Below are 16,146 nucleotides of genomic sequence, written 5' to 3'. Positions count from 1 at the left end.
TTCCTATGGACTTTTTCCAGCCATTTCTATTGTATTTAGTACTTTGGGATGGCTCTGTAAACAGATGAAGCCAATAATGTATAAACAGTACCACCTGAGAGAAAGTATGGTTAACTGAGGTTAACAAAAACAAAAAGCAATTCAAATCAATTGGCAATCTACAAAAAGAGTTAAAGATTTTAAAAGCTATTATTAAAATTGCTATATTGGTGTATTCTGTTATGTTATATGTGTGTACATATTGTATGTCCATATGGGGAAATTTTATTAAGAATTTTATTTTAATTGGCTTATAATAAGATTGTCCATAAATTTAAACTGCTAAAATTAATCAAAGATACATTTTAATTCGTGTGACCTGAATCTGTGTATCATATGTTTTAAACTTGTTGGTAGAAAGAAACTAAAAACATTTTATATGGTTGTACTTAAGTTTACTGGTTAAACAAACTACACCATGTTAGATATTTAAGAGGTGTTTCCAAATACATGATTCTTAAAATTTATAGAAGGCATTGGACCTCCTGGTAAATGTTTTCTTAAGTTGTTATCTAATGGTTGAAACGGTTTGCTAAGTATTCATGTAATATTGCTATTGTCAGCAAGCGATCTAGGACTTGCTCCCTCATTTCTCTATTATAAACCCAACTTATTCTTTCATTTCTCTATTCTCCTCAAGGTAGGAAACTAATTCTATTATGAAGGAATCTGTAGGACGCACAATTTAATCTTTAGACCTTATAAAAGAGATGGCTAACATTTTTCTGTAATAGCATAGCCAAAATAAGAGCTTAAATAATAATCTCATAGCTAGATTCACTTTGCCATCAGCGAAGTAAACAGTAAGTAGAAAAAAACCTCCCTTTCAGACCAAAGGGAAAGAAAGTTTTAAAGTGAGAATATAATTTTCCTCATGAGCATTGTCTACCTTAGAAAAACTACTACAGAACATGCCTGTGACTATAGACTTGTAGTTCAGGCCACCGAAGTTTAGAGATGTGACTTGGGCACTCCCTTGACTTGCATCCTCTGGTCTGCTTTAACACAAACCAGGAGGAAAAGAAAGCTCGGCATCAGAAGCAATGGGTGGCAGGCCTATTAATGGCTGATCTGTACAGTGATCTGCCCTCAAGGAGACCCAACAGGCCAGTCCACTGCAGTGGCTTTCAATGTGGTAAGCCTGGGCTTCAGCAGAAGTCAGCTTGTGAAGAGCCCTGGCAGCTCTGCCAAGAGTTGGATCACTGGAAATGGACCTGCCCTGGAGTCGAAGGATGCCCAGGTCAGAGCCACAGATCTTATTGGCTCTAAGCTGAAAAGCCCTTCACTCAGCCCAGCTTCCAAAGTGACCACTGCAGCTGAGGCGACGGCCAAGCAGGGTCAGCAACATTGCAGGCAGAACTGTAAATTTCTTGTTAGAGATGCCCCCTGCCTTTACCTGGCCAGCTCTCCTCCCAGGCCAGCTAAGTAATGGAAGTCAACAGAGTGCCTTCCCCTAGGAGGTTCACACCTCCCTTAGGATGTACCCCATGTGAAGAGATAGATAGGTCTGGGCCTCTGAACTTACCAGATTATTATCAAGCCCCTTCTATCAGGTTCTATTTGCCTCTCAATCAGAAAACTTAATTGTAGCTTAGACAGCACCTTTCTTCGCTCCTCTAACAATGACTCTGTCCTTTGTTCTAGACCCTGTCTAGTGCACTTGGGCCTCATTCCTTTGTAATCATAACTTCTACTCTACCACCAATGGCTCTACTCTACCACCAATGGCTCTACTCCCAACCTGTGTGTACTGATGGTCCTCTTCCCCACTTAATGCTGTATAATTGTTCAGACCTGGTTAATGCCACTCTTAGGATCATTGGTTACTATCCTCACCCTGCCTTTTATGACCTTGTCTAAATGTGATCAGAGTTGGCAAACTTGGAAGGCTTCCATAGCCTTGGCAACTCATGACGACAGCCTAAGGTGGTTACTGGCGCCATAAACTAGAGTGTCAATTTGTTGGGTCAACAACAGGAGCCACTGTGCACTTGCTCCTCATGTGGGATCTCTGTCCTTAATGTGCTGTACATTTTGATTTAATGCTATAACTAGTACTCAAACAGTATGTTTCACTTTAGTTTCTATGTGGGTGCAAACTTTTGAAATCTTTACTTAATATATACTAATTTGATCTTCTGAATATAAAGAGTTGAAAATGAATCTTGATGTGAATGGAAGGGGAGAGGGAGCGGGAGAGGGGAGGGTTGCAGGTGGGAGGGAAGTTGTGGGAGGGGGTAGCCATTGTAATCCATAAGCTGTACTTTGGAAATTTATATTCATTAAATAAAAGTTAAAAAAAAAGAAAAAAAGCAAAAAAAAAAAAAAAGAAAATAGCCATATTTGAAAAAAAACCACTATGTTTGAAATAAGAACAATATTTAAGTCTAAAACTACACTCATAACAATTTTTGTTAGAAACTTAAAATATATGCATATGTTTTCACTTTGTGATTCCCATTCTAGGAATAGGATATTATTTACCATGTCATTAACCTTCAACTGCATGTATTAAGTGCCACACTCTTCTAAATATTTGATATAATGGACACTACCTCTGGCAATTGCTCACTCCAGCAAATGAGGTGCTCTGCATAGCTCTGTTTGATAACTTGCTGAGTGTTCACATCTTTCTCTTGCTCAAAAGTGAAGACAGCATATGAAGATGTCATATAAGCTGTAATTCCCCACCTTGAACTTCATAGATCAGCTTATTTTTAGGTTGCTTATGAGGTTGCCTCCCTCAATTCACCCACATGGAATTTTTATTGCTTTTTGAAATACTATATACTGTAAATCAGTGTATTAGTTTTGCTGTTTCCTGTGCCTGAAATTCTCTCTCAGTAGGTGGAAATCTCTTGTTCTCTTTCCTGCTTGACTTCACTCCTTTGTCTGCTGTTGTCACTGGGTAGAGAAGTATCCCCCATCATATCCTCCCCATCTCTACCCTTCTGTCTCATTTCCATCTTGTTTCCTGCTTCTCCTACCAAGAGGTTGACAATTTTAAGAAATTCAGTAGTTCTCTAATCTCCCAGACATTGGAAAACTTCCACTTTACCCATTTTTTATAAGATCTTTCAGCTTCCATCAATCTACTAAATCTCCAGTAGAATCAACCAAATCTCTTTTCTAGGTCCTTGCTATTGACTCGTATTTGGATTATTATTAATGCATTAAATTTGTTGGCTACAAAGCATTCTATTACCAGGAAGACTGCTTATTAAATCATGCCAGATAAAAACATATGAAATATAAATCTCTAAAAAATTTACTATAAATATATATATATATATATATTACTCTGTGTATATACCTAAACCCTAAAAGAAACAATAAAAATAAACTGTAAAGAAAAGTAATAATTATTTAAAACACAGAAAAGGTTCTTACCATCTTTATTCTATCTTTTATAAATACTTTATTTTTGGAACAAAATTAATGGATGTTTTCTCCATAGACCACATCTCTAATTTTTAATAGAATTATTGGACAGTTAACTCGTTTAGAACTCAACTCACCTGTTCTTTTAAGGTAGAGATAGTCAGCTGGTGATCTTTGGTCTATATTTAAAAGAATTTCAGCTAATTTTGGTAGTATTTCAAAATATGGACTTCTAGGTGGTAAGATTTCTTAAAAAAATCAGAGGATGTGGCTTTACTGGAACTCCTTTTGCACATGACAATTCTCAGTGAGACTGGCTCTTTGTGAAGGAAGAAGTTCATTCAACTTCATCTCAATATTTAATTCTACTTCCTTTCTTTTTTTATGAGACTTGTTCTATTGTTTTCATATCATCAATGTTCCTTTTTTTTCTTTAAAGATTCATTTACTCATTTGAAAGTCACAGTTAAAGAGGGGGAGAGAGAGAGAAAGAGAGAGAGAGAGACAGAGAGAGAGAGAGAGAGAAAAGAGAGAGAGAATCCTCCATCCGCTGGGTTCACTCTCCAAATTGTTGCAATGGCCAGAGCTGGGCCAGGCCAAAGCTGGGGTCCAGGAGCATCTTCCTGGTCTCCCATATGGATAGCAGGGGCCCAAGCACTTGGGCTATCCTCTGCTGCATCTTACCAGTCCATCAGTAGGGAGCTAGATTGGAAATGTAGCAGCCGAGACTTGAACCTGATGCCCATGTGGAATGCTGGGGTTACAAGTGGTGGCTTTACCTGCTACACTACAATGCCACCCTCCCCCCAGTATTATTTATTCATGGATTTTACCTGCCTGTTTCATAGAAATCTTCATTTGTTCACTTATGTAATTTTCAAAAATATTGAATCCATCATTACATAATGTTGCTTCAGAAAGTTAATGGGAAATGCATACTTTGAGAAAGCTATGCATGGATTTAAAAATGTTGGCACCAAAATAAACTTGTGTTTTAATTCCATTTTGTACTTATTGAAATTCCCTAGACGGCTCCCTTAACTGTGCAAGATGCACAAAAAGACCTAGTTTTTGAAAGTCAGAGTTTGAATGCCATAAAACAATGTACAAATTGTCTTCTTTCTATATCAAAAGAAAAACAGTAGAAATTTAAGTTCATTCTTTCTCTCTCTCACTCTGCCCCTCCTTCCCTGTATAACTCTGACTTTAAAATTTTAAATTATGTGATTTTTAAAAATTTTAGTTTTTTATAACTTTTTTTAAAAAAATATTTTATTTATTTATTTGAAAGGCAGAGTCACAGACAGGCGGAGGCAGAAGGAGAAAGTCTTCCAACCGCTGATTCACTCCCCAGTTGGCCACAACAGCCAGAGATGCGCCAATCTGAAGCCAGGAGCCAGGAGATTTCTCTGGGTCTCCCATGCGAGTGCAGGGGCCCAAAGACCTGGCCCATCCTCCACTGCCCTCCCAGGCCATAACGGAGAGCTGGATTGGAAGCGGAGCAGCTGAGACTTGAAGCAGCACCCATATGGGATGCCGGCACTTCAGGCGGTGGCCTTACCCACTACGCCACAGCGCCAGCCCCATTTTTTTATAACTTTTAACTTAATTGCATAGTGGTTGGAAAACATTCAATATTCCATGAAACCTTTAACATTTATTGAGAGCTACTTTATGTTCTAGAGACATGGTTCTTCATGTAGATCGATAGCATAATCATTTGAGAAGCTTTTAAGGTGTACTCATGCATACAGTTCACTCCACACAATTAAGTTAGTATCTTTTATGGTAGACCTCAGACCATATGGGTTTTTAAAGAGCTATTGGGGAAATTTCACAGTGCACCTCAGGCACAGTATATGGTTAATTTTGCTTATGTTCTACGTAAGCTTGAAATAACTGAGTGGTCTTTAGGATCTAATAGTTCTCTAAATGTCCTTTAGGTTGAACCTGCTAATTGTGGTGTTCAAATATACTGTATCATTAATGGCTTTTTAAAATGCTTGATCTGCTCATAAAGAGAAGAATCTTTAAATCTCCCAGACTAAGAGCATGAAATTACCAACTTCATTTTGTAATTAACAGAATTGCAGTCAACCTCATCTATCATTTTGTCTGGGCCTTCCTCTGCTGCTTTCTCAGGCACATTAGCAGGGAGGTGGTTTGGGAATGGAGCATCCGAAACTCCAACTGGCGCCCGCATGGGATGCCAGCATTGCAGGCAGTGGCTTAACCTGTTACATCACAATGCTGGTTCTGGTTTTATGTTTTATCTAGCATGTTAAATGACATTTGCCCCAGAGACTTTTCTACAAACATTCAGTCTATCATAGTGTTGGAAATAGAAGCTAGTAATCATTATTAAAAAGGAATTGACAATCTGTTGTTCAAAGTGTTTGCAATGCTTAATTACAAAAGAGTTGCTTACCATAGTGGGAAATTTTAATCTGGAGCTAAATTTAATAGTGCATCATTTTTATTATACATCATGGAAATAGGCAAATGTAGAGTTAGTTTCCTTTTTTATTCTTTTTTACAAGCTTATAAATTATTGAAGGAGAAGTTGCATTTTACTTTTATAAACTTGATAGCTGGCATTTCTTTCTATTTCTACTCTAAAGTCACATATGGATTTTTAAGCATTTTTACTACAGTGATCCCTGCTTCTTCTAGCTACAAGACAATAAACATCAGTGTTTATGAGTGCTGATAGGATCCTGAATTCTATTCTGCTCTCATTGTTCCTGCTGTGAAATGATTTCCTATTTTAAAAACCACCCAAATAGAGACTGATTGCTATTATGAACAAGGAAGACTATTCATAGAATCAACCTTCCTTTTCCACACTAAGGGTTATAATGGTGATGAAAAGCCATATACTCTTCTGTAAAAGTCACTCTTGCAGCAAACCCCAGTCATGGGCACTGACCGTTTTACCAACCTGCTTGTTCATCATTTAACTACTTAATCTATTAGTCATTCAGCTCTGTCTCTTTTTCCAGACGTAGCTATTTAATGATTCCAGGCAAAATGCATCTTCTTTCGGTTGCTATTGATTATGTCCATCAGAATATAATTTTTTATATTAAAAAATAAGGATGTGCTGATTCAGAATACCAGAAATAAGACGTTTTTCTTTGTAAAGGACAAGTGGCATCAATGGGACTTTCAGGGGGTGAGCCCCATGTCTTTTGGAGTTCAGTGACTTATCTGACAAGATGATGAATTGGTTGTTTTTGGGAGAGAGGATATTTGTAAAGAATTTCTTTTCCCAGATGGTCAATTTAGAAAATGTTGTGAAAGAATACAAAAAGGAGAGAAAGGAAGCTAGTTTAATACAAATGGACTTCAGTCAGAAATGTGGACATATAATATACTTGGATGTCTTGAAGAATCTTCCTGGGCTAACAAGTATTTGAGATAAGTGTTATTGCTGTGGGTAGGATTTAGTTTTTAGCTGTATTTAGAATCTTATTGAGGGATGAATAAAAAATACAGATTTTGTTTTATGAACTTCATTTTTGTGATGATAATTTAACTTTACCTATATCATTTTGTGCTTACACGAATAGCTAACTGGATATAATTAGACATATTATATTTAAATACATATTCTTTTATTCTTAAAAACAATGGTTGCCATGACACAAGTGAACACTCTATAAACTAGGTATTCAGTTTTTTCAATAGTTAATATTGACTTTGTAGAAAGATGAAAAAAATCATTCTTCTGTGTGATCCAGAACATAGAGGATCTATACTAGAGTTCTGGTTCTGGGTGGGTTCAGCGAGGCAGGACAATGGGGAAGGTGAGGAGACACTACACTTTCACATCAGAAAAGCCAGGCGAGGTGATGTGGTGATGAAGATGTGTGTCCTCTTAACTCGGACACGGGGTGCCCAGATATTTGGCACTTTTCTGGGATTCTTTTTGAGAATGTTTTGGATGAGGATAACATTTGAACCAGTCGACTGAGCAAAGCAGAGTGCCTTTGCCAATATGGGTGGGCCTTATCCCATCAGTAGAAGGCCTGAGTAGAACAACAAGGCTGATCCTCCCTAGTAAGCGGGGACTCTTTGAGCCTGACATTTTGGCTTTGGACACTGGTGTTTTCCTGTCTTTATACTCAAACTGGAGCATTTACTCTTGGAGTCTCAAGCATGCCAGCTTTGGAGCCAGAACTTATGCCATTGGCTCTTTCAGATCTCAGACTTGGGCTGGAATTACTCTATTTGCTCTTGTGGGTCTCCAGCTGGCTAACTGAAATTTCAGTACTTTTTATATTCCAGAGTCTTATGAGTCATTCCTCATAATAAACTTCTTCCTCTGTATATGAATATATTCTATTGATCCTGTTTCTCTGGAGAACCCTGAGTCTATGCTATTCTTGATGTTTATCTCTGTCCATCTTCTGAACATGACAGGAGCTACAGGTGCAATCTTTATCACATTGCACTTCTCATACAGCAACAGAAAAATCCATAGTGTGCATTCTCCTCAATACCTCTTGATTAACTCATAAACATTTATCCCTCTTCAGCCCAGGACTTAGGGCAGGGGATAAGGTAAATGTGCTTAGAATAATAAACCTACTTTTAACTTTTATTTATTAATACATTGTTCATTTATTAATAAAGACAAAACATTTTCCAAATTTAAAAAAATTGAGGTGAGACCCAGTCACTCATATTGTGCTTATATTTAGTGCCTGCAATCAAATTAAGTTTCTCTAAGAGAAAGAGCTTTTTAAAGCCTGACCTTGTACGATTTAATCAGATGACACTGTATTCATGTGTGGAAATAGCTCACTATGTCCCATAAAGGTGTACATGTCAATCAAAAGATTTAAAAAATAAAATAGAGGAAAAATACCCACCAACACATGACCTTGCCCAAGGTTAAAGATACAGATTTTTAAAAATAACCTCAAATTCCAAAACAATATTTACTCCTTGAGAGCACTGTGAAATAACAATTTAAGTAAGGAATGATTTTATCTTTGCTGTTTTCTAATGTATAAAATTGTGGCTCTCTTGGGGATGGCATTTGGCACAGCATTTAAGATGCCACTTGGTATGCCCACATCCCATATTGGAATAACAGGGGTTAAGTTCCAGCTCTACTCCAGACCACCTTCATGCTGATGTGCACTCCAGTAAGCTGGATTGCTGTCCACCTGTGTGCGAGACCCAGATTTAGTTCCTGCCATCTGGCTTTGTCCTGGCCCAACCCTACCTGTTTCAGGCCTTTGGGGGGTGAACCAACTGGTTCTTTCTGTCTTCCTACATTCCAAATAAATAAATAAATAAGCCAAAAACAAAGATCAAGCTCTGCTCTCTAAGGTTCTAGATAGGTACCAATTTTACCCATGAAATGGAAACAGAACTTTGCTAAGTCCAGCGTGGCATTGATGCATTAGGATTCCCATTAACTTCAGCCAAAGTGACGCTGGGACTTTCAGTGACCCTTTTAAGTTGTTCCTACGGTGTAGCTGATTTTCACCTAATCCTGTAAAAAATCTGATAAGAAAGCAGGAGCTTTAGGATAACTAAGGTATGCTTAGTTTATCAATAATTCATGTTACATTGCAGAAAGAGCTGTTGGGAAGACATCAAAAAATATTTTTTTTTCTGGATGTAAGCAATTTTGCCTCTCATGATAGTGGTAGTGATGAAAATATGTGTAAGAAAAGTAAAAAAAGAGAGAGAGCTTTGAACCCTCCAATTGTTTTCCTGTGAGCTTTATCTTGATCTTTCTTGCTCTTATAAAGATTATGAAAAAGAGTGGGAAGTCCTGGGGAGTCATTTGTATCTCATTCTCTGCTCCTGAAGAAGTTGCACAGTTTGGAATATCTAGAAGTTCTAGAGAAACAAATTCACTGCATTTAGTTTCATCCATAACTTCATTTGTGCTATGTTTACCATGTGCCAAACATTGTCCTAGGTGCTGGGGATAGCATTCTTCAATAAAATCAGACATGGCCCTGTCATGCTAAGGCCTACAATTCAAAGGATGAGACTGATGGGCCTTAATCAGGAAATCCTCTGACTCTCAACAGTGATAATTGCATGAAAGGGCTCTTATGATATAGTTAGGAAGGGCAGGGAATGAAGAGGAGCTAATTGGGCCATCAGGAAGGGAAATACTAGAACAAGAAAAGAAAGTGGTATATGTAAAAGCCTATGATAGGAAGAAACATGATAATGACAACAGATTGAAATAGGACAGGTATGATTGGAACAGAGACGTGGAAGGAAGCTGAGGAATTGTCTGTTGGGAAAGGACAAAGTAGAGACAAGGCAGGTCCTTACTTTCTGGGTCAAGGTAGTTCCATGTTTTTGGGCCATACTGATTGACTCAGTTTCTGAGTAATAAGAAGGCTTCCATTTTCACATTTTAGAAGAGCAAAAGTCCAATACTAGTAACAGATATGTGTCAAGAGGAATATACCCCTTAATATGTCAGCTATGACTTCAATCCTTAAAAAAAATCTATTTGTGACCACGGTTACTGCAAAAAATTAAATGTATTAAAGTAAATGCTGGAAAGCAAAATTAGTTCAGAAGTTTAAGCTGTTGATTAAAAAGAAGTATATAGGTTGAGGGAGCAAAAAATTCCACTCAGGAATTTAAGTCTTTTTCAGCCTAATCTTATCTGAGCTGACCCTATTACTATAGGCAAACTAATTAACCTCTCTGTGCCTTGTTGGCTTATCTATGAGTGAAGATAATGATGACCCACTAATTGGACCGCAAATCATTCTGTAAACACCAACAGTTATATAAGTAATATAAACAACTCCTATCTTGTAAGATTTTAGACTTTACCTCAGAATTTAAATATCTCTAAGCCTGAGTAACATGTTAGGTTTTATTTGTGTCAAATAGCATTTGTGTGTGTGTGTTTGAGTTAATTTGTATTTATTTTCATACAACCAAATTTGTGTTTTTTGAAAATGTGCTCTTTCTTTTTGATACTTATTGTTCAATTAGCAATACCCTGAGTACTAGATAATTATGATAATTCCTACTGATAGCTGATGGCTTAATACAGGAGAGGAGCGACAGAGAAGGAGGGATGGGGGAATAGGTAATCTCAACCTCTTTTAAAATAAAAAATCTTCTTGCCTGTTAATTAAGTATATTATGCTTTTCTTGTTAAATAAGTCTATCACAATCAACTCTAGGTAAGCAACTCAAATTGGGTCAGCAAGAATGTAAAACCATGACAAGAAGCAGTAAAATGAAAGGACTCCTAATTGGGTTTTATTGTAGATTCACTGAATCACATTTATATTGCCATCTTTTTTGTGATTTTCCAATCATTTTATGGAAAGTATTTATAAAATGGTATTCATCCAGCAGCATAAAGATTACCCATTTCCATAATTAGCATGGTTATTATGCCACACTTTTTTTAGTAGATGGAAGAAAATTGTAATCAATTGTCTGGAACAATAAGACACTTACAGAATTGGAATAGCTATTGCTTTGTACCTGAAAAAGTTCTTTAATTTTTTTAAAAGAAACCTCATGCTTGGTAAAGATGTAGGCTGACATGACACATGACTCCGACATGTGACTGAAATGTTTTTGTTGGCATGACTTAGCGTTTGGTTAGAGATCTAGAGCTCTTGGTTAGGGACAAGCCTGATCAGAAAGTCACAATGAAACTGGAGAGAACCAACTCTGTAGTTCTGGTCCAGTTCTCCTGTATTATGTAGCAATGTAGATCTCCTGTGTTCAATGAAAGGGGGAAATAGATGTTTGAATTTTTTAGTGCAGACTGAGCAATATCTCTAAGGCATGTTATGTGTAAGTTCTCACCTGGTTGGGCTGTCTTTCCCAGTCTTTATTTCCGCCTGAGCTGGCACTGTTCTGGCTGGTTCTGCTGGAGTTGGAGAGTCAGAGTTGGCAGTGATATCTTTGAAGGATTTTTTCTCAGAGAATTTTTCTATCAAAAGAAAATAACACATAGATAGAAGAACTCATGCCACTCTTCGACACAGTTATATTTGAGAACAGGCTATGGAGTTGCCACTTTGTCTTCTAGAATAGTCTTCTAGGGAATGCTTCCCCCAGAATTCTGCACAAAGATAGAGGACCTTACGCAGGAGGAGATAACCTGTGGACACTTTCCAGCCAATGAAAATTGTATTAAAGTTTATGTATTACATAGTAAAAGTTCATAGGGTGTATTTTTTTTATACTAGCAAGAATAAGATTTCATCACTGAGAATAAAATTTCATCACTCAAAAAGCATTTTCAGTTGTGTGAAAGTATTCAAAATCATGTCTGAAATTGATGCATGATAAAATTCAGAAAAGTAAAATAGGCGGAAATGATGTTATTGACATTATTTTGGAATCTGCATTTTTTATTGTTTTCTTATTAATTTAAAGAGAACAGAATTCATGGAGTTCACAGTTATAAATCTAAGAATATAATGATATTTCCCTCCTTCCTTTCCTCCTTCCTTTCTTTCTTTTTGCCTTTTAATTTTTTCAATAACATTTTTAACTTAATTTATAATCACAGGCTTGATTCTCCACTAAATAATGAGTTCAACAAATAAAAATTAGAAAGACCATTGTTCTATAGGAGTATAGACAAGGGCTACAAATAATAATCAAATCCCAAGTGGTCAATTTCAATAAGAGACATTGCATTTTTCTGTATTCTGTGTATTAGTTACTACAAATCAGAGAAAACATGATATTTGTCTTTTGAATCTGGCTTATTTCACTAAGCATAATGGTCTCCAGCTGCATACATTTTGTTGCAAAAGGCAGAATTTCATTCATCCTTTTTTTTTTTTATATGGCTGAGTAGTATCCTATTGTGTATAAATGCTACATTTTCTTTATCCTGTCATCAGTTGATGGACATCTGGGCTGATTTCTTATCTTCGCTATTGGTAATTGAACTACTATAAACATGGAGGTACAGGTAACTCTTCCATATGTTGAGTTCATTTCCTTTGGATATATTCCCAGGAGTGGGATGAGTGAGTCATGTAGTAAATATATTTTTAGATGGCTGAGGGATCTCCATACTGTTGATTTTTTATGAAATAAAATTTTTTGGTTGTGGTTTGATTATCTATATCTATGACATCTTTCTTTAAAAAAAGAAACAACATATTGTCAGTCCATAATTAAATTTCTTCTTCCAAGTGTACAGATACAATTCCCAATTAACATAGTTTAAATTATACTTTACCCAGAGAATAATCACCTGACTGGCAAATATTTGGATTATAGAGAAAATTTTAGTGAAAGTAAATTACTTAATTTTACAAACATATGGAAGGAGAAAAGAAAAACAGGAGAAATCCAAGATGGCTGAATAGGGGATAGACACACTAACTTATACTGCTCTGGGTTATGAAAAGAACAAAGAAAGGACTATGTTTCAAGGGGTCTGAATGATGGAAAATTTCAGTGGCAAGTAAAAAAAAAAACAATGAAGTCTCCATGGGACAAGGGAAGAGAAGACAGAGACACTGCTGCAGCCAGCCATGCAGTATAGCCTGCTGAGAGCTGCAAGCTGCCACCTAACTATGTCAAGGGTAGGAAGAAATTGCCACCCAACTCCCACCCCATACTTTCAACTGAGAGGGAATTCCACAGTCACCTACTGACTTTCATTTCAGCCTAGAGAGCTGACTAGGATCTGAGCTACTGCCGGGCTTGAAACAAGGAAGCTGCATTGCTTTCCTCCCTTCCCCCACCCACAGAGAGCACCATACTTGGCAGTGAAAAGCCACAGAGCACCTCTATTCTGCTCCTCCTGGAATCGTAGTCAGAGTCAGGAGAATGTGTGGGGGCAAAGGACAGATCCCCTGCATCCTGAAATTGTGGGATTTTTTGGGCATTAGCCCTAGAGCTATGCTCACACACTCCGCATGAGCTGGGGATTTGCCTTAGCTTCTGGGAGCTAACACCAGAAGCAGCTCACAAAAAAATCTGCTCCCACCCTAAGAAATCTGAGTGATGACCCCACTATACCCTGCAACACCAGGACTGTAACAATTTGTTGTTGTTACAACAAATTTCTCAGTGCCTCTGGAATCTGCCTGGGGGACATAAGGAAGAACCTACAGGCATTCCACCTCTCTGGACTCACACTCCCCAGAGTAAAATCTGGGACAGTGTTCAATTCACATCCTCTAGTCCTAAGATTGGGCTGTTGGTATTATAAGCTGCAGCACAAGTTGGACTCTCCTGGTAGAACCTGAGGAAGGGTCCATATTTATCACATAGTCCTAGAGTCCCAACAATCTGTGCCACAAGCCCTGACGTGACTTAGGCTTATCAGTAGGACAAGGGGGCAGCCACATCTGTCTGTCTCAGCATCAAGAATAAGGCCCTGGAATCATATTCAACAGGGAGACTGACTCAAAACTCTCCATAGACCAAAGATACACACCCAAGGAAACCCTTATTCATTTCAAAGCCACATTTATATCCCTGTGAACTACACAGACTAGGCCACTGTGTCACTTATAGACACAGCTGACATTGATTAAGACGAAAGAAATCACTCAGAGACGACATTCCTGGGCTCACCTAGAACTAAAGGCAAAGCAGCAAGCCAAGTGATATCCTGCATTCCAGCTAAATCATAAACTCTTTTCCAATAAAACCTACTCCATAAAGAAGAAGGAACGAATACACCAGATGGGCTCATGTCAACGTAGGGACACAGGAGACATGAAGAAGCTTCTAAAAGAACACAATAATCCTCCAGAATTAGATCCTGAACTGAAGGAAATCTATAAAATGCCAGATACAGAATTCAGAATAATGATTGTGGGAAAACTCAGTGAGATGCAAGAGAATACAGATAGATTAAAGAAATGAGGAAATCAATGAGTAACATTAATGAAAATATTACTAAGGGGATAGAACGCATTAAGAAGAACCAAATAGAAATTTTGGAGATTAACTCTTCAATCAGTGAAATAAAAAATACAGTTGAGAGTTAGCATTATGGCATAGCAGGTAAAGCCACTACTTGTGATGCCAACATCCCATATGGGCACTGGTTATATCCTGGTTGCTCCAAATCCAATCCAGCTTCCTGCTAATGGCCTGGGAAAAACAGCAGAAGATGGTCCAAGTGTTGAGCCCCTGCTACTGTCATGGAACACCTGAAAGAAGCTTCTGGCTCCTGGCTTTTGCCTGTGTCCAGTGCTGGCTGTTATGACCATCTGGAGAGTAAACCAGCAGGTGGAAGATCAATTTCTCTTTGTCTTTCTCAACTCTTTCAAATAAATAAATATTTAAAAAATATGATTGAGAGTTTTAGCAGCAGAATAGATGAAGCAGAAAAATTTCTGAACTTGAGGACAAGAATTTTGAAATTACCCAATCAGACAAAAATACAGAGAAAAAAATTAAAAAGAGTCTACACAAAATATGACATACCATTAAATGATCAAATATTCATTCATATTATAAGTATTCCTGAGGCAGAAGAAATAGAAAAAGGCATTGAGAACCTGCTAAATAAAATAATAGTTAAAAATTTCCCAGATCTTGAAAGAGACATGGACACCCAGATAAAAGAAGTTCAAAGTACCCTAAGCAGACTCAACTAAACAAGGTCTGCTCCAATGCAGATTGTCATTAAATTGTCAAAAGTTAAAGACAAGGAGATAATCCTAAAGACTATAAGAGAAAAGCAACAAGTTATATATAAAGGAAAACCAATTAGATTATCATCAAACTTCTCAGCAGAAACCCCACAGGCCAGAAAAGAATGGGATGATATATTCAAAGTCTTAAAAAAAAAACCTTCCAACAAAGAATTATTTTATATCCAGTGAAGCTATCCTTTAAAAGTGAAGAAGAAATAAAGTATTTTCCAGATAAGCAAAAACAGAAAATTCACCAACACCAGACTAGCCTTACAATAATTCTGAAGGGTGTTCCACATTAGAAGTAAACATGAAACACATGTCACCACCAAATTCATTAACAGAATAGATAGAATCATTTTCCAGTCAATAAAATGACAGGTCTTAGTTCTTATATATCAATAGTAACCTTGAAATAGGTGAACTTCACCAACCAAAGACTTAGGTTGGCTGAATGGATAAAAAACCATGACCCCACTATATGTTGCCTACAAGAAACTCACTTTACAAACAAAGCTACACACAGATTGAAAGTGAAGGGTGGGGAAAAGATATGCCAGGCAAATGGAAACCAGAAGCAAGCAGGCATAGCTCTCATTATATCAGATAATACAAACTTTAAATAAAAAACCATAAAAAGAGATAAAAAGGAGATTATATTATGATAAATGGTTCCATTCAACAAGAAAACATAACAATCATAAATGTATATGTGCCCAATGCAAGACCACACAGATATATATAACAAATACTATCAGACCTAAAGGAAGAGACATACTCCAATATAATAACTGTGGGTGATTTCAAAACCCTACTCTCATCAATGGACAGATCATTCAGACAGAAAATCAATAAGGATATATCAGAGTTGAAGCATACTATTGAGCAAAATGGGCCTAATAGACATTTAAAGGACATTTCACCCAACAACTACAGAATACAAATTCTTCTTATCAGCACATGGAGCATTCTCTAGGATAGACCACATATTAGCCCACAAATCAATTCTTAGTAAATTTAGAAAGATTGAAATCATGCCATATATCTTCTCAGACCATAAAGGAATAAAACTAGAAATCAA

The 16,146-nt window shown here is 37.1% G+C and overlaps 1 protein-coding gene across 1 annotated transcript in view; it reads right to left on the bottom strand.

Moving 5' to 3' along the window:
- CNGB3 (cyclic nucleotide gated channel subunit beta 3) overlaps window positions 1-16,146 on the bottom strand; it is a 168,321-nt gene that overhangs the window by 125,801 nt on the left and 26,374 nt on the right. The window contains exon 3 of the mRNA XM_062189513.1: window positions 11,248-11,374. Coding sequence (XP_062045497.1) covers window positions 11,248-11,374 — 127 coding nt within the window. The remainder of the gene's footprint in view (window positions 1-11,247; window positions 11,375-16,146) is intronic.

Source organism: Lepus europaeus, chromosome 4 (genome assembly GCF_033115175.1).
Source record: "Lepus europaeus isolate LE1 chromosome 4, mLepTim1.pri, whole genome shotgun sequence".
Classification (NCBI taxonomy): Eukaryota; Metazoa; Chordata; class Mammalia; order Lagomorpha; family Leporidae; genus Lepus; species Lepus europaeus.
Note: the sequence above shows the minus strand (reverse complement) of the source record. Positions and strands in the feature narration are given on the sequence as shown.